Source organism: Thunnus albacares, chromosome 20, assembly GCF_914725855.1.
Source record: "Thunnus albacares chromosome 20, fThuAlb1.1, whole genome shotgun sequence".
Classification (NCBI taxonomy): domain Eukaryota; kingdom Metazoa; phylum Chordata; class Actinopteri; order Scombriformes; family Scombridae; genus Thunnus; species Thunnus albacares.
In genome coordinates, this window is record NC_058125.1 from 13,007,302 (window position 1) to 13,025,086 (window position 17,785).

A 17,785-nucleotide genomic window follows, 5' to 3' on the forward strand; every position below is an offset into this window, starting at 1 on the left:
TTTAATATTAGTGGTACAAATTCCTAAACAAACTTGCAAGTAATGTAATGAGCAAAAAGAAACTGACACAAAGTAAACTTTGTACTGAACCCCCAGAAGTACTTCTGGGGGTTTTGGAGGTCTGGGGTCCTGGCGCTGACTCTGTCGAGTTGGAAATTCAATCCAAAATTTTTAATCTGGTGATTTATTTTCTTGCATGTATTCATTTATAAAATCCTTCATTTTTCTTGGCCTGAAAATATATTAATGGCACTAAAATATGTTATCTTAAAAACCCAGTATGTGACTCAAGGTCCCAAAGTACCAGTGAAAAATACCAATCGTTCTAAACATACCGTACTTCACTTATAATATTCTAACCTTAACAGGACTTAGGAGTTTTGCCCTACTCAGTGATGGTCTGAAGATCTGAGGGTGAAAGATGCTTCAGTTGTTTCTTCATCTTTTTCTCTCTATACGCTGTACTCTTGGTCCTGGCTTGTTTGAATTTATGGTGTGTTATAAGCTCATGTGGGCTGGGCCCGCTATCGTGTGCACAACACAAGAATAAAATTTAATTTGTTCATGTCACAGTGGTGTAAATAATGAACTTAACAATGGTTGAATTTCATTTGTTGCTTCCATATAAGGGTCTTATTCATGCCGGCTCACTGTCAGTTTATTGGGACACTTGAATAGAGTGAAGCCGACATTAGTGTTATTAGTAACAATTGTGTTTTTCCTCCAATGACGTCAAAATCCCTACTGTGGAAAAAAATATTATATGGTAGCCTCAGCCCTGTCTGTGTATTAGACCAAGAGTAGACTAACTTTTTTTAACACTCACCCTTTGAATTTTGTAGTCTTCATTTAAAAAGTTGACACAAACCTATGTTTAAAATAAAAAATCCAGCACAATCAGCAGTGTAAAAAACAAAACAGGAAAAACTTTTAATTAAGCAAGCTCACAGTTACAGGCTATGTTTATGTGATTAGGGGAAGGTGCGACATTGATGTTGATGACGTGCGGTGACAAATGCATTTTCAAAACTAAAAAGTTAAACACATCTTCTTAAGTATATTGTATGACACAGACAAAATGTCCTCTGACCAAAAATATTCCTCTGGTGTCCAAGAGGTACCTGCCTTTGGTCTCAGTGCATGAAACATACAAAGAACGGACAAGTAAAACATACAGAAGAAAAAAAAAAAATGACAACAACAATGACTTGAACATAATTATTATAAAGACTTTTTTTTTTTTCCTGGTATGAAATTGAAATCAGAAATGTACAACAAAATTGGGAGAATCGGGCAGAGGAAACTATCAGTTAAAGGTTTATCTATTTGTGTGAAAATAAAGCCTTTGCTTTGATTTGTTCATGCAGTTTGCCGATTCAGACACCGGACTCCTTACCCATGCATGTTACTTCTAGAGCACTGTGACACACAACTACACCTTCACCTGTTTCCAAAATATTAATGATAATAATTATAATAAGTCACACACATACACGCACACACACACACTCATACTTTCCGAACCAACTTCTTCACTCAAGAAATTTGAGCCAGTTGGTGCTTAAGAGCGAAGTCAAGGAGCAGAACCGCATGTGATGTGGAAATCATAGAGAGTTAAAAAAAAAAATGACTTGTGAAGCAAATTAAGGGGGGGAGGGGGGTTGGGGGGGGGGATGCTGGGATGACAGCATGAAGGTCACATGGATAGGCTTGGTTACCTATAATGTCCCCATCCATCAACTGAAATTATATTACATATCCTCCACCCCGCTACTTCTTCACTGCAGTTAATCCACACACACCCACTTCCATCCTTCCCTCCATTGCTCGTTTCCTCTCTCTCTCTCTCCCCCCGCTATCACTGCACTGCCTGTTCGTTGGCAGTGCTACCGGAGTCCTGAGGCTTCATCACATCGGGGAGTTCTGGGGGGCTGGAGAAGGCCTCGACGTGCAGCTGCTCGAACATCTCATCTGGAGGGCGGAGGAGACAGGAAATGGTTAGTTGAATTTGTGACGGCGAGGTTGCACGTGGCTAAATCGGTCTCAGTCGCTGCTGTGAACATGTACGGCGGCGGATCAGCTCAAGCTCAAATAAAAAAAATGACTCTGGTATTCTTAAAAAGGTAAAAAAGGAAATAAGTCTTGAGAGTTAGGTAATATAAGCCACAACTATTAGTCACAGGGAAGCTATGTATTAGTTTAACTGTTCGCTGGAACCAGTTACGACCTTCTGGGCATGTTCAGACTGGCAGCTCAAATATGATGTTTGGTTCAGGATGGTGTCAAGATTGATTTTATAAAAAGGTGTGGAGCACAAAGGAAAATCCAAATTTGATCCAGTTATTGTGAATCAAATCAAATCTACATTCATAGACATTTTGCAATCTCCTCCGAGAGATGTATCAAATTTAAAAAAAAACTCTCCTTTTCATCCCTCACAATGCATCATGGTCAACCAACTCTGACCTCTGTACGAACCAGGCAGGACATATTCACCTTCTCTGTCAGTTATCTTGTCTTGTGTATGGTAAACTTGTTGACATTGAGTGTAGCAGTTGAAATAGTTTTGCTATCAAAGAGCCAGAGCTTCAGGCCACACTCAACATTTGACACCAAAGTTCAAAATACATACAGGGGTGATTCTGCTGTAGGAGAGGCAGCGATAGATGCAGCAAGTGAGAGTAAGAGGCACAATGCCAATTTCTGCAAAGTGGGCAAACTCATTCAGCTGCACTTAAAACCACTATCTCGGGTTCTATTACTATAGCACCCGACTGAAACGTTGCACAGTTGGAAGTTGTCTGTACCGGAGACATTTGAAACTCACTGCCTAAAGTAGACAAGGCAGACTGAAGTAAAATCACTATAACACAGAATACATAATATTATTTCATCACAATATAACTCCTAGATGGCACTGAACACCATAGATTCATATTTAAAAGTGCAAGAGAATGGACGACAAGCAGGAGCATCCTTTTCAGACCAGAATTTGTTAATGACCATTTTATCTACCAATACATGACAGCAGCATGACTGCAAACCTTAAACTAACCTAAATCAAACAAGTTCAATCACTACACTAAAGCAGAATTTCCAACCCAGGAAAAAATTCAACACCCCCGATCCTAACAGGCATACAACATAACATGGACTGAACATACCATTGATGCGGAAAGCCAGACCAACTGTAGCTGGGGCCTGAGGTCTGGCAGTCTGGTTGGTGAATCCGCTGTCACCAAGAGTTTTGCTGTCCTCTAGCAGCTGGTCATCCTGTGGAACAACAGTTGAAAATGTCACAAAAGGCTCCCCAATGGTCTCAAAAATGTATAAGCTTACATCCGTGAACATGGGGACACTGTGTCAGACATTACAAGCAAATATTTCAGTCAACCTGAGGAAGGACAACCACCATCAGTAAGGATGCTGAGATAAAACTTTTGTGTGACAGGACTATAATAGATGTCACTGGCATAACTGGCCCCAAAACTCACTTTGTAGAGCCGCTGGTCCTCAGGTGGTCTCTTCAGAATACCTTCAACAATACGCTTCAGCTCATAGACGGTGGTGGACTCCTTGGCATCTGTGAAGATTGTGGTCTTGTGACGCCGGATCATTAAGAACACGTCCTGAAAGAAAGAAACATGGGCATAGATTGATTTATATGTCAAAAGGCAACTGGATTTGATCCTTAAGATGAGAGCTTAGAAGTGTTACTCTACATTTACGATGAGGTCAAACAGGATGGCTGAATCTACATATAAGGTAATAATTCACAACCAGGTTAACTGGTAGTAACTCCTGTTTATCTGCCCAAACACTCCGTAGGCCATGCAAGTTTATAGTAAGTGTCCCCTTTACAACTGTTTATAACCCCTCCCTCACTAGATTGAATGCGTCTTCTAAGCAATGACATATGAATGGAGCTTAAGTTTTTAGTTGGCTGTTTAAATACTTGGTGTGTCAGGTTAAGTATTTCCCGGATACAGCAGAATTAACGTTACTGGCAATTCATTGAACGTTGTTAGCTCTCCAGGCTAACGCGAATTAGCCAATACAAAACAGCCTTGAGAGTTTTGAGGGTATAAATTTGACAGATAAGTGGGCAGACATTGTAGTACAATAGCAGAATACGTGAAGCCGACCTGACTAATCTAAGTCCAAGGTTAGCCGAGCTAAGATAAGTTACCTCGCTGCAGTCTCTCGTTATAGCTGGTGAGGCGAAGCTAACATAGCAAACAGAAACTGACACTAACACTCCTTTAACCGACAGTACCGTTTGTTATTATCGCGTTAATACAAGGCGTTGAACGTTAATCCAGTGTATGTATCTAGGCACCAATCTCACAAGATTACTGGTAGTAATAATAATAATAAAGTTACCATTTCAAGTAGTCAGCTAGCTCGTCAGTAGCGCCAGCCCTGTGTTGTCCACACTGCACCGCTTGCGGCTCTTGCGCAAATTCAGATAAGCATGTTGTATTCACGAAACACAGCTGCGCAGGACAGCGTAACGTTTTCAGAATTTGGCGCCAGCTAGTTTAATGCTTGAAGGCTGTAGGCGCAGTTTGGTTTGGATTGACCGAGACTGTCTGTTGTTGATATTGGATTATGGTGAGTGTGATACTTACTTCTACCTACTTAACGCTGAACTGTCAATTACAGAACGTTGTTTGACGGTTAGTTAACTTGCTAGCTAACGTTAGATAAGGTTATCTTATGCTGTTGACTGGTTACGCCTTAAATTAATGGTAGCCAGCATTTGTTTTGTGGGGATGACATGGGTCAGTCATTGTAAACAGTGAGCCACAACTTACCGAAAGCTAATTCAGTAGCTGACATAATTTAAATTTTAACTGACTGTAATGTAAATTCATATTACAGTTGAAAACTGAGGTTGTCAAACTTGTAAAGTGTTTGCTCGGTTAAGCAGGTCTGTCCTGCTTCTTAACGCCAGCACCCATCTCCAGGCCACAGAGAGCTGTTGTTCTACAAATGAGCTGAATATCAAAGGATCAGAGTGATACTGGTATCAGAAAACCGGTCTAAGCAGGATGTTTAAGATGCCATATCTCTCTTTTTGAGTCAAATGAGGGAACATACTGTATCTCTGTCTAAACTGTGCTGTACAGTATTAGTTAAAGGAGGAGCTCGACCATTTTTTGGTTCATTTTACTTGTTAGTGAGTTAGTAACACAGATAATTTGGTACCTGAACAAATGTTAGTCAATATTTGTAGATCATATTTTATAGCAAATGTGCCTGAGTTTAAATGAATATGTTTTATGGGGATATTTAAATATCAAGTGCTGTGCTTTTGTTTTTACATCATACATTTGATTTTTTTGTATCAGTACACTGAATGAGCATGAGCAGTGCAAAAGTGGCATTTGTACATTCATATTAACTGTCAGCCAAGACTGTTTGTGTTTAACAGGTTTCTCTTGACTGTTGCAGCTCAATATCTTCAAAGGAAGGAACTGAAAAAGTTCCTACAACAATGTCGGTGGCGGTGGAAACCACAGTTTCCAGGGTGCCTCTCCCTCTTCCGACTCACTTCTCCCATGCAGAGCAGTCTTTTTCCCTCAAGAAGCGCCGTCTCCCTTTCTCCTCGTCTTCTACGTCCAACTCATCCTGCTCCTCCCCAGCTCGGCTCTCACACTCTCTGCCCCCGCTGCCACCGTCCAAGGGATGTCCCCCTTTGAGCCGGATGTTCCCCCAGCATCCATCCCCCTGGACACCCCTATCACGTTCTCTTACTAAGTCTCCCCCTCCAAATTCGGTATATGATCCCAGTAAGCAGCAGTCCTATTTCAGTCAGTGCTTCACTAATTTGGGCCTGCTGGGGAGGGGCTCATTCGGAGAGGTCTACAAGGTGAGCAAGACAAAAATGTCAGTGTGTGTGTCTGTATATATATATGTGTGTGTGAAAGCAATATAACATGCAAACTATATTATATATTGCTGCCTTTTATCAAGATACATGTTCACTCCTTTAAGGCAAATACATAAACAATATATCACTGTAACTCTTGATTCAAATTTTATAGTGGTCCATATTCAGTGTGATGATACAATGACTTTGAGTTAAAGTTAGTTGGTCAGGAGTCAGACTAGTATTAATTGTATCATAAGCACTTTGAGAAAAGGTGAACTCCTCTCAAAGGTAAAACTCAGTTCAGTCAAGTGTCCAATGTTACCTTGATTAATCAGAATGTTTTTTCTTAAGAACTACTATTCTGTGAGAAAGTTTCTAAATAATAAAGCATATAAAACGAACACAAAATAGTTTTCTAAAGTGAGACTCTAATAGTCTTAAAGCCAACTTGTGAACTTGAGAGGAAGTTGTGGTTTTAGAACAAAGTATCTGAAGGGACGAGATCCTGAATACATGACTGTATCTCTTAGTATGTTTCTGATTTCACATCTTTACCAAATCTGGAAATTGCCTGATGTTAAAAAAAAGAGGACTTGTTACATAACAGTATTTATAAAATCTTGTTTGAACATCTGTGCCGTGGTTTTGTAAAGGGAAAACTCACAACACGAATTGAAATTTCCTTGTAAGTCTATTTTCACACTATAACCAAAATCATAACTGGGAGATCTCCAAACCGAAGACGAGACCTCAGCACGCTCTGTGTTTTTCTAGGTGCAAAGCAGCAAGGACGGCCGCCAGTATGCAGTCAAGCGCTCTACTCATCGCTTCAGGGGCAACAGTGAGAGGAACCGGAGTGTGAGGGAGGCCAGAAACCACGAGCGCCTCTGTCCCCATCCTCACATCTTGAACTTTGTGGCAGCCTGGGAGGAGTGTGGCCGACTGTTCATTCAGACAGAGCTGTGTAGCACCAGCTTGCTGCTCCATGCTGAAAACCAGCCTCCTGGCCCAGGTCTGTCTGAAAGAGACAATCATATATCCTGATATTGCTCTGGCTATGATATCATGATACTGTGCCTCTTGCTCTTTTGCTCTTATTTAATCTCAATTCCCCAGACATACTTATCGACTTTGTTGTGACACTTTCCAATCCAGATGAGCGTGCAGCTTGGGGTTACCTGTGCGACCTTCTCTCAGCACTGCAGCACTTGCACTCTCACGGTTTTGTGCATCTAGACCTCAAGCCTGCCAACGTCCTTATCACTGACTCTGGGTGTCTCAAACTGGGGGACTTCGGGCTGCTACTTGAGCTCAAACAGAACAGCACAGATCCTGTAGAGGGGAAAGTGAAAGACGATATCCAGGAGGGAGATCCCAGATACATGGCCCCTGAGCTGCTGCGTGGGGAGTACGGGCCTGCTGCAGATGTTTTCAGGTACAAATACCATACATGAAAAATCAATTATATTCTAAATATGTAACTGATTGATCTGATTAATTAATGTCGAATCATTTTCATTTAGTTTGGGCGTTTCTATTCTGGAGCTTGCCTGTAATATCGAGGTTCCCAATGGTGGAGAGGGCTGGCAACAGCTCAGACAAGGCTACCTCCCCTCACAGTTTACCAGTGGTAAGATCTAAGTCTTGTGAAATTATCTCATGGTCTTCATTCAAGGAGACTTATTTTATTAATATTTCTGTATTTGCAGGCCTATCAGCTGAGCTTCAGACAGTACTGCGGATGATGTTGGCCCCTGAACCGTCAGACAGACCGACAGTCTCTGAACTTCTTGCCCTCCCCTCTGTTAGGAAACACAGGTGGAAGAGGCGCATCTGCCTTTTGCTCGCTGAGACCATGCTGACCTTTGCCTCCCTCTGCCAGGTAATGTGTCTAATCAATCTTTTGTAGGAAGAACTTAAACAGTTTATACTTTTTCTCAACATTAAATATTTTAATTCTATTTTTTTTTTCCTCACAGTCGGTCATGTGCTTTGGATGTAGACTCCTCTCTTCTCTTCATTTGTCGTTCCTCCCTCGTTGGACCAAGCCAGTACCCTGCACTCCTCCTAAGGACAGCTGGGACAAGGAGTTAACCCTTCCTCTCAGCGCCATGCATGCTGACTCAGGCAGCCCAGAGGATGATGCAGTGTTTGTGCTGGACCCCTTGGACCCGGAGCTTTCCCCTACCTTCTCACACAGGTAGAAAATCCCCGTGTGTGTGTGATGATGAGAGGTGTGGTGTCGAAATGTCTTTGACAAGCTTGCTCCTTAATGGCAAAAGAAGATAATGTCCTACTTTGGATTACTTTTTAAATTCCCTACTTAAACTTATATTTCTCTCGTTCAACAGGGTCAAATCCAGACTATGTGTAGAGAGTACGTCCACTCCTCTCCCAGGCTCCCCAGCGCACAGTCATCGCAGTCCTGCCCACACGCCCACTCACTCAAATCTGTATGATTGGTCCTCCTGTGACTTAGCGCCGACCCCCTCCAGCATCCACTCAAATGGTTCCTGCCGCACGCTGACGCCCAGCGCGAGCCCCATACACGCAGAGCTTCACACCGACAGCATGTATGAAAGCTCCACGCAGAGCCGACACACTTCATCCACCAAGTCCTCGCAGCGGCGTGGTCGTAACTGGGTCCGAACAGAGGAGGCTGTACCCCGGCCCAACTTTGAACCAAAGAACCTGCTCAGTCTGTTCGAAGATACCGCTATAGAGGGATAGCCACGAGTACAAGACTGCCAGTTTACATTCAGGGACGTTTTCTCACTTTAAAGTGTCTTGTGAAGAGGACCTAAGTGTATGAATGTTCACTACTTTGTTTGTATGAACTGTTTTTTGCCATTTTGTACAGTAAAAGCCAGTAACAGCTTCTTTTAACATGTATTTGAACAAAAAAAAAAAAAGAATTTGTGGAAAGGTTGAATATGTAATCAGAAGCTTAAAGCACTTTTTATGTTTATGTAAATGCAAACAGTTGCTGAAAAGGACAAGTCATGATTTATTGTTATAGTAAGTTATCATTAGCTTTGTGCACACTTGAGTCATGTATCCCACCAGCTCAAAAAAAAAAAAGAAATAAACAGAGGAGAGAATCTAAACTTGTCAGATATGTTTTGAATATCAGAAACATCCAAAATAAACAATCCTGTGTGACTGGTGGCTGCTGTCAAGCTTCGTGACTTGACAAATGAAACATCATTTATTGGCAGAGAAATGAATATTTTTAAAATGTTTTCACCAGAGGTTACATAAATCAAACTGTAAGGAATACAAATCAGAAAGATGCACCGCATGATAAGCAGTGGATGAGTAAATGTATCCTTTATAAAGAGATGAAGATTATTTCAGGTCCCGTTGGCATGTGCACCAGTAGATGGCAGCAACGCCTATAACGCAGGATGGCAGCCGCCTTGAAGACACAGGAAGGGGATGGTGTGTTAGTGGTAATGTTTCTGTCGTGCACATAATAACACTCACATCTACCGGGCTATTAAATAATCCGCCAAACCGATTTTAGACTCTTGAACCCGTGTATCGTGCAAAACCGCTTTACCTTCAGGTGCCAAATGAACACCTGGTCTGACATGTTCTGAGAAACGATTCTGCAACATAATCGCGAATATCTGCATAAACATCGTGACAATGAGCGTTTCTACAGGGAACACCATTACGTAATCTGGGATTCATCAAAAACCGCGACACTTAATTGAAGGTTTAAGGTATGCTGCTTCTCCTTTTATTAAGAATTGAAATATATTAGTAATAATCTGGTAGAACCTCTTAGTCTAGTTAAAAGTGAGATGCTGATCTTGATTTTTCTAATTTGCTTGCTATGTTACGGCAGTAGTTTGTTAAACTAGATGTATTTTTGCAGTAATATCTGTAGGTAATAATATCATCAATGATCAGCAATAGTGTAGATCTGCAAGTTAATAATATTTGTAGAAACCATGAAGCCTCGGCACAAAGTCTATGAAATATGCTCACACTGATCTGGACTATTACACTGACTATTTTGTATAATCGATCAATCATTTCAGTTAGTTTTCAAGCAAAAACATTAAATATTGTCAGGCTCCAGCTTCTCAATCGTGACGATTTTCTGTTTTTCTTTGTCATATATGACAGTAAATTGAATGTCTGAAGGTTTTGAACTGTTAGTTCAAGCAAATTGAAGAATGAATCATGGGCTATGAGAAATCTTGAGAAATTTTTCACAATTTTTTAACATTTAATAGACTAAATGATTGATTGAGAAAATCAATAATGAAAATAATCGTTTGTTGCAGCCCTACACTGATCTAAACCAAGACTCTGTTTTGTCTTTTTAGTGCACAAAGATGTCCAAAATTGAGCGTCTGAATGCTCGAGTGGAAAAACTGCTGTTTAAAGCAGTGCAGGAGGTTCTGGAGGTGGTGAAGGAGACGGTGTCAGAGTACCAGGAGAAAACTGCCCGAACCCAGAGGGAGAACCAGAGTCTGAAGAGGAGACTGCAGGAGCTCCAGGAGAAGTTACAATTGGAGAGCAATGGTAAGACAATACAACTAGTATTTGTCTCCAGAGAACTCTTGTTTGTTTTCTACCAGATTGATGCAACAGTTGATTCTATTTTTCTCTTTGTTGTCTTTCAGGAATTGTGCCTCAGATTTGCCCTCCATCCCAGCCGGCCAAGGTGGACCTACATCCCATGAAGCAGAAACAGAAAGAGGAGCTGGAAGAGGACATTGAACTCATCCCCTCTGATAAGGACATTTCAGTAATCTGTCCCTCAAATCCATATGAAGACCTGGACTGTGAGGCATCCATCCTACCATTAGCCCCCTCCTGTCTTTCCCCTAAATGTACAACAAGACTACTAGTGGATGAGGATTATTTACACGACTCAAAAACTCTCAAAACCGAGGCTGACAACAGACTGTCAACACCAATTTCAAACCAAGAAAACCCCATAATTGAACTTACAATCACTGAAAGTGATAATAAAATGAAAGAAGAGCCTACATCAGATGAAGACGCTGTGCACACCACAAGTTATTTTTATGATGACGCTCGTAGAGGCATTACATCCTTCAGCAGGCTAAACCTAGAACCCCCTGAAGCCAATACAGGACCACACCCCACTGAGTCAAGAGATGTTTTCAGTCTGGACCAAAATGGCACAGAAGAGCTTCTGTCTCAAAGATACAACAGTGCTGGAGCAGTAGAACAACACGCCACTCAAACAAACACAAAAGTGTGTGGTTCAGGCTCGAAAGCATTCGAGAGAAACACCAGAAAACACTACTGCTGCTCTCTGTGCGGTCGCACCTTCAGGCACGCAGGCGACTACAAGAAACACAACAGAGTCCACACGGGGGAGAAGCCGTACTGCTGCTCCGTGTGCGGAAAGCGCTTCAGCCAGTCGGGCTACCTGACTGTGCATCTGCGCTACCACACAGGAGAGAAGCCGTTCGGCTGCAGTCATTGTGGCAAAAGTTTTAGTCACTCAAGTAACATGAAGAAACACCAGCAGACTCATCTGTGAGGCAGCTGTGTTTTCGGCAGCTGATGCATCCAGAATTTTTCATTACGTATCGTGTTATTTGTATTAAGGGATGAACACTGGAAAAGGCTGCCTGTCTGCAAGCTACAAACTGAAAGTGTTGGATTCTCAAAATTCGATGTCAAGTTATCCTCTGTGAGCGTCAGTTGAGCATATTGCAATCCTGTCCAGAAAATGATGTATCTGTAAGAGTGTCACATGGAAAAGTAAATGTGCCTTCTTTTCATCACAACAGGAAGCTTAGAGTAGAGCACATGTCAGCTTTCAAGTGTCAAGCGCAATCTGACGCACAATCTGTTCCAGCCTTACTGTTGCCTGTCAGTTGTTTTGAGATTGTGGTTACTGTGTTACGCATCTAGTGTGGACCTGCACATGCAAATTTTCAAATTGAATAAATGTATTTGGTACTTCTTTATGGTAAATTGTTCTTCTTTGCCTGTAAGATTACTTTATATTGATCCTATATAAGTTGATTCCCCAAAGCAAAACCAACTATTGTGTTGTCAAAAAGTCAGCAAAGTTGTGGCTTGCTGGGTAGAACTTCACAGCATTGGAAGTGGATTGAAAGGTGCTATGCTAATTGTCCTGCTGTGATCTCACAGTTGATCTGTCTCAGGATAAATTGGTTGTTGGTGATGAAATGACTTTAAGAAGCATCTGTAATATTTGGTCTGGTCCGACATGTCAGGTGGCAGCGTAATTAACAGTCAATTCTGCTTTTGTGGGATATTGATCGGTAGAGTAGCAGGCAACCACATCTGCATAGAATGTGTAAACATTATTACAATAAATATTTACTATTTCAAATCAGAAACAGGTTTATTTCCAAGTAGGTTTGCACATACAAGAAGTTTGCCTTGGGGTTGTAGTGCAATACAATCAGAATATACAAACATATTAATTATAAGTATATTAATATAAGTTAAGAGAAAATACAAGTACTTATACAAAGCAAGAGAAAAAATAATGAATAACAAGATTTTCCATTAATGTAACATGTAGTGTCAGTGGACGGGACAGATTCTGTGTCAGCGGGACTCTTGTTGATGAGGCCAGCTGTAGTCGGGAAGAAACACTGGACATATATAATAAATAGATCCTGTACAAAAATGCAGGTCTAAATTGGTAGCTTGACAAGATGTGAAATTCCCCCTCTGGTTTAATGAGAACTCAACTCCCAAGATTAGATTGGCCTTTGAAACTGCAAAATTGCAGCAGTGGTGTGCAGTAGTATAGTTAACAGTTTTCTATTTTTGACCTGCTAGTACAGTGCCTCCCTGTGGGCAGTCAACGTATGTTTTAAAGCTACCACCATCCCTCAATATTGGGTTACATAACTAGTGTATAAGATATCACATTAGAGTGAAGATCTAGAGATATGAGATTATCACTCCACCATCTTTGAGCAATAACTGCTCCCAGCCTTGTTAGACAAGTTGAATAACATTGCAGCACCTCATTACATCACTTAGAAAGGATGACAAAACGTCTCTTGCGACATTTTGAGAGTTCTGTGTTTCCCAATTCTGGACATCTACTTCCCTTTCCTTCCCGACCGGCTGTGACTTGTTAAAACTTGATGCAGTCTCCAAAGCACCACCTACATACCTGTGTGTTTTAGTCTTGTATCTCATTTAAACAGTATGTCAGCTATGGCACACCATCATGAGATTGAGATATAACAGACCTGAGAGGTAAGTTAGAATTTTTCCATTTATTCTATTTATTGATGTCTGTTTCCATTATTTAGCTGTTAATACAGTATGTTTTGAGAGGAAACAGAATCTTCATCTGCCTATTTTTTAAATTCAGTTTAGATTTTTTTTTTATTTGAGTCTGAAAAAACTGATAAGGGTCAAACCATTATCTGGAATGGATATAGAGTACACAGTATATACAGTTTGTAATGTGCTGTGAAATGGGGTCAGATGTTAAAAAGCAAGAACAAAATCCACTGCATCCAAAACATCAGTGTTATTGTTACTCATAAAGTTTTTTTGCTTGTGTTTCAGGAATTTCTAGAAGTGAAGACGTAACAATGCAGAGCGTGAAGTGTGTGGTGGTGGGTGACAGTGCAGTAGGAAAGACGTATCTGCTCTTCACCTACATCAAGAAGATCTTTCCCAAGGACTACATACCAGGTTTCTCTGACACATACAGTACCCAGGTCAGCGTAGACGGCCAGACTGTCGGCCTTAACCTTTGGGACACCGCTGGCAGGGCAGAATATGACCGTTTACGCCGCCTCTGCTACAATCAAGTCAATGTCATCATCATCTGCTTCTCCATTGCTAGCCCATCATCCTACGAGAATGTCAAGCACAAGTGGCACCCAGAGGTTAAACACCTTTGCCCTAATGTGCCTATTCTCCTTCTGGGAACTAAGAGTGACCTGCGTGATGATCAGGAGGTCCTGGAAAAACTGAGGGAGCAGAATCAGACCACAGTCACTCAGCAGCAGGGGACAACCATGGCCAGACAGATAAAGGCTGTTAAATATCTTGAGTGTGCTTCGATCAACCAGGATGGACTAGATGAGGTGTTTGATGAGGCTGTGCGTGCTTCCATCAGTCATTCAACCGCCAGCAAGAAACCATGTGTACTCCTGTAAATTAATGTTGCATATACATATCTTACTTTTAATTTAACTTAATCTTTGCATGTGCATTTCTGTACATCAGTGATTCTTCATGTGCATGTGTAAGGTACAAGCATGCACTTTGGGTTTGTTACAAGCAAATGCCACAGAAGTAAATTATCCAACTTTATATTAATATGTAACAGACGTCACCATGTTACAGTTACATTTTGAAAAATATATACATATTTTACAAGCCATTTTAGTTTGCTCATCACTACTTTTTGTGCTGTGTTGTTTTGACTTGGCTACATGAATAAATCAATTTGATCTCATAACATTTTATTGGCTATATATTTATTGGCTAGATTCAGACTGGATGGTAAGCAGAACAAAGAATGTAGGGCTCAGCAGCTGCACACAAAGGCAGTGTTACAACCAATCATTGAAATGTTTAAAACCAATCCAATTTGATTGAAGAAAGAAAATTAGTTTTATAAGGTGTAGTGGATTTTTTTGTTGTTGTTGTTTGTTTTTCTTTTGATGTCATTGGTCCTATTGTGATTTTGTTTGTTTTGTTTTGTATGAATGATGTAAGGTATGAAAGTAGGTATGTTTGGGAGAGACATGTTCTATGATGCAGTAATGGTGAGCCCAAGAAAATTCCCTAACATTAAAGTATATCTTATCTTATCTTATATACACACACAAAAATTTAAATATGATTTTATGCAACAGAAGAGGAGATGTAGTAAACTGCTCGAGATCAGATGTCAAATTAAAAAAATAATCATTAACATTTTAAAATCATCTGCAAATCTTTTTATTCATGAAGGCTTTTTCATCTGAACTCTTGTTATTTTCTTTATGTTTTTAACGCTGTTGCACTTTGAGATTCACTGTGAATAAAAAAGTGCAGTACAAATTAAAGGCATTATTGTTTGTTATTAACATAGACTGTAAAAACTAAAAACTTAATTTATTAATAGTTAAGCCAATTTATTAATTTATTCATAATTTATTTATTAATGTATTAATTTATTCATAATTTATTTATTAATGTATTAATTCATTATATTAAAAATATTAATAGATGCAATAAACCGGGGCTTTTATTGTGAAAACCATTTCACAGCGGAAGTGAATCAGATTCTGTTTCCGGTTGCCAGTTGCTATGTTGCATTATCATTTACGCTTTGTGACGATTTTGTTTTTTCAAATGTTTTGGTTGTATGTACAAGTTAGGTTTCCTCAGAATTTACAGAAAATAAACATTTTGCTGACACAGTAACCGCACGGCAGGTTTGTTGGACCTCGGAGATGTTTAAAGGAAAAACGATAACGTACGGAGATAGTTAACGTAGCTTTTGGCTAACGTTAGCTAGCCACGTTACAGTGCAGCCGCTTACTTCCCGACCAGTTTGCAGGTACTGCAGCACAAAACATGCTTATAACTGACACTGCTTTAACTGTGGGGATTAAAGATGTGTTTTAAATATGTTTTATTTGAAATTAATGTTGAATATAACATTACATTACAGTGGGAATGCTGACTGGGGTTTGAACGTAGAAGATATTTCACTGTGATTAATGTTCTGTCACATTGCAGATAAACTGTTAAAATGACAGCTTGGTGTGTCCATGACTTGTAAAATATAAAACCAGCATCTATGTTAAGTTTTTTAAAACATTCGGGCTAAGATGGGATGAATACATAAACCAGTTTCATGCGATGTAAGGGAACAGCTGACAAGTAGACAGCATAACATCACAGGTTTTCAAACTTTTTGTTTTTTGGAGAAAATCATTCTTTTCAAATGTTATTGCTTTATTGTCTTTGTCCAGACAATCATCATTTTCATTTGTTGTTCCTCCATCAAAATTATTTTTCAAGCTATCAAAATGGCCTTTATCCTTTGGGTGAATGATATCAAAATATATTGTTATTATATAATCACACAGCAAAGTAATCAGATATTACCAGATAATTCCTGTTATTGATTTACTGTACTGCAGATATGTATCCAAGGAGGGTTGAATCGAGGACAACTGGACTTGCCCTCGATTCAACCCTTCTTGGATAACCATGACCTAGATGACTGAGAATCTTCACAGACATTTGTATATATGCACTGACAGATGTAAACACTACGACTACTTTGGCAGAGGGTTATACATGAGCAGTCCACAGTCATTTCTTACCATGAGTTTCATTTCAGGATGTCTAAACTTGAACGTCTGAATACCCGTGTGGCCAAGCTTCTGACTGAGGCGGTGCAGGAGGTTCTGGAGATGGTGAAGGAGACGGTGTCAGAGTACCAGGAGAAAACTGCCAGAACACAGAGAGAGAATGAGAGTCTGAAGAGGAGACTGCAGGAGCTCCAGGATAAGATATCAAGAGAGAGCACACGTGGGTACAAGTGTTATTATCTTGGGGCATTTATCATGACAGATGATGTGACTGTCCCATACTGGTTGAAGTGTTTACGGTAATTTATAATTATTTACTAAATAGAGGTATAAGACTCATTGCTTTTGGTCTTAATTTCACAGCAGCTCTACCTTCATGTGGTCAATTGCCTGAAGAAAAAGAAGAGGATCAAGAACAGGATTTTGGCCTCTCTCTGCAGCAGAACTCAGAGCTTTCTCTCACAGAGCAAAAACATATGAGCGACCACAACCCTGACCATGATGTGACGCAGAAATCTGAAGAACAGGAGAGCTACATTAACACTGAATCACAAGCTGAGTGCAACTTGGCACACACATCAGCAGAACATTGCAAAGAACAACCAAAAGAGGAGGCGCACATTACTGAGGAAGCAATGACTGTCCACACATCTCAGGGTGCAAATAATGTGTGCACCTCTCACTCTAGCTCCCCACTTGGGGTAAATCTGGCTGTTGTCAAAAGAGAAACAGAGCCAACAGACTGCACAACATCAGAACCACCATCTCTACAAGAACATTATAGTGGCTGTGTTGATTTAAGCTGCAACTCCTCTCGTCACAACTCTGCTGGAAGCCATAAACCGCAAGTTAGTGCTGAACCTTACGAACTTGTCTTTGTCCGCTCAAATCACACCATGTCTAGGAGGCATGGCTTTGCCAAAACCAACAGGACTGCTTTCGATGGGAGAAAAATCAGGATGGAGCACTTCAGGAGAGAGGACTCACACTTGTGTCTTGTGTGTGGAAAGACATTCAGCAGGGTCGGGAACTTGAGGATCCACCAGCGATGTCACACGGGAGAAAAGCCGTACGGCTGCGTACAGTGCGGGAGGCGTTTCAGTCAGGCTGGAGATCTGAAAAAACATAAGAGGGTCCACACAGGGGAAAAACCGTACTACTGCAACCAATGTGGAAAGAACTTCAGTCGGGGGGAGAATCTGAAAAGACACCAGAAGGTCCACATCGGAGAGACGCTACAGTTGCAGCAGGTTTGGAGGGAGCAGCAGTAGTGATCACTATAGTAGACTCAGTGCAAATAAGTCAAATCAGCACACTGAGGTTGTGATGACACTGTGAAGTTTAAAAAGTAGTTGCAGGGTATTTAAGTTATAAGCTACAGAATATATTGAGAGGCTGGTCTCTTGTAACTCATCGAGAATTGTTACAAGGAGTTTCTTATTATTCTGTTTGTGTGCTAATCATGCTTGTCTTTTTGCCCTTGCAACCATAATAAAACTGTAGTAGGTTATCTCTTACCAAATAGGCTAGCGCTGTGCAGATAGAGATGCACTGATACAAAGGCATACTGTCAGTATCAGAATGGTAT

General features: G+C 40.6%; 5 protein-coding genes across 6 annotated transcripts; 4 read left to right on the plus strand and 1 right to left on the minus strand.

Moving 5' to 3' along the window:
* Positions 1 to 906: 906 nt before the first annotated feature.
* Positions 907 to 4,475, minus strand: LOC122971207 (elongin-B-like). The gene is made up of 4 exons (XM_044337756.1): positions 4,384 to 4,475; positions 3,495 to 3,629; positions 3,165 to 3,273; positions 907 to 1,971 (listed from the first exon to the last, which is right to left on the minus strand). The coding sequence occupies exons 1-4, from the start codon at positions 4,384 to 4,386 to the stop codon at positions 1,859 to 1,861; spliced, it is 360 nt and encodes a 119-aa protein (XP_044193691.1). The 5' UTR covers positions 4,387 to 4,475; the 3' UTR covers positions 907 to 1,858.
* Positions 4,476 to 4,507: 32 nt separating this feature from the next.
* pkmyt1 (protein kinase, membrane associated tyrosine/threonine 1) lies at positions 4,508 to 11,844 on the plus strand. Its single transcript, XM_044337755.1, has 10 exons — positions 4,508 to 4,614; positions 5,458 to 5,875; positions 6,653 to 6,890; positions 7,034 to 7,313; positions 7,402 to 7,508; positions 7,588 to 7,760; positions 7,858 to 8,078; positions 8,230 to 9,606; positions 10,219 to 10,417; positions 10,519 to 11,844. Exons 2-8 carry the CDS (start codon positions 5,501 to 5,503, stop codon positions 8,606 to 8,608), a joined length of 1,773 nt encoding a protein of 590 aa, XP_044193690.1. The 5' UTR covers positions 4,508 to 4,614; positions 5,458 to 5,500; the 3' UTR covers positions 8,609 to 9,606; positions 10,219 to 10,417; positions 10,519 to 11,844.
* LOC122971728 (zinc finger protein 2 homolog) lies at positions 9,286 to 11,411 on the plus strand. The gene is made up of 3 exons (XM_044338471.1): positions 9,286 to 9,330; positions 10,219 to 10,417; positions 10,519 to 11,411. The coding sequence occupies exons 1-3, from the start codon at positions 9,286 to 9,288 to the stop codon at positions 11,409 to 11,411; spliced, it is 1,137 nt and encodes a 378-aa protein (XP_044194406.1).
* A 409-nt stretch (positions 11,845 to 12,253) lies between the features above and the next one.
* Positions 12,254 to 14,883, plus strand: LOC122971439 (rho-related GTP-binding protein RhoG-like). Its single transcript, XM_044338086.1, has 2 exons — positions 12,254 to 13,123; positions 13,442 to 14,883. Exon 2 carries the CDS (start codon positions 13,468 to 13,470, stop codon positions 14,038 to 14,040), a length of 573 nt encoding a protein of 190 aa, XP_044194021.1. The 5' UTR covers positions 12,254 to 13,123; positions 13,442 to 13,467; the 3' UTR covers positions 14,041 to 14,883.
* A 274-nt stretch (positions 14,884 to 15,157) lies between these two features.
* LOC122971438 (zinc finger protein 252-like) lies at positions 15,158 to 17,532 on the plus strand. 2 transcript variants are annotated; one of them, XM_044338084.1, is made up of 3 exons: positions 15,158 to 15,434; positions 16,227 to 16,417; positions 16,561 to 17,532. In XM_044338084.1, exons 2-3 carry the CDS (start codon positions 16,228 to 16,230, stop codon positions 17,466 to 17,468), a joined length of 1,098 nt encoding a protein of 365 aa, XP_044194019.1. In that variant the 5' UTR covers positions 15,158 to 15,434; position 16,227; the 3' UTR covers positions 17,469 to 17,532. The 2 variants fall into 2 exon arrangements, with proteins under 2 accessions (XP_044194019.1, XP_044194020.1); XM_044338085.1 differs by having other exon boundaries at positions 16,564 to 17,532.
* The last annotated feature ends 253 nt before the right edge of the window (positions 17,533 to 17,785 follow it).

Bases quoted from the DNA above. Each gene is read 5' to 3' on its own strand.
- LOC122971207 (XM_044337756.1), bottom strand. The intron at 3,274-3,494 runs GTGAGTTTTGGG...GTTGTTCCACAG, and splicing joins AGGACCAGCGGCTCTACAAA to GATGACCAGCTGCTAGAGGA. The intron at 1,972-3,164 runs GTATGTTCAGTC...TCCGCCCTCCAG, and splicing joins TCTGGCTTTCCGCATCAATG to ATGAGATGTTCGAGCAGCTG.
- pkmyt1 (XM_044337755.1), top strand. From the start codon at position 5,501: ATGTCGGTGGCGGTGGAAACCACAGTTTCCAGGGTGCCTCTCCCTCTT. The intron at 6,891-7,033 runs GTCTGTCTGAAA...TTTCCAATCCAG, and splicing joins AAACCAGCCTCCTGGCCCAG to ATGAGCGTGCAGCTTGGGGT. The intron at 7,314-7,401 runs GTACAAATACCA...ATTTTCATTTAG, and splicing joins CCTGCTGCAGATGTTTTCAG to TTTGGGCGTTTCTATTCTGG.
- LOC122971439 (XM_044338086.1), top strand. From the start codon at position 13,468: ATGCAGAGCGTGAAGTGTGTGGTGGTGGGTGACAGTGCAGTAGGAAAG.
- LOC122971728 (XM_044338471.1), top strand. From the start codon at position 9,286: ATGGCAGCCGCCTTGAAGACACAGGAAGGGGATGGTGTGTTAGTG. The intron at 9,331-10,218 runs GTAATGTTTCTG...TTGTCTTTTTAG, and splicing joins AAGGGGATGGTGTGTTAGTG to TGCACAAAGATGTCCAAAAT. The intron at 10,418-10,518 runs GTAAGACAATAC...GTTGTCTTTCAG, and splicing joins GTTACAATTGGAGAGCAATG to GAATTGTGCCTCAGATTTGC.
- LOC122971438 (XM_044338084.1), top strand. From the start codon at position 16,228: ATGTCTAAACTTGAACGTCTGAATACCCGTGTGGCCAAGCTTCTGACT. The intron at 16,418-16,560 runs GTGGGTACAAGT...TTAATTTCACAG, and splicing joins GATATCAAGAGAGAGCACAC to CAGCTCTACCTTCATGTGGT.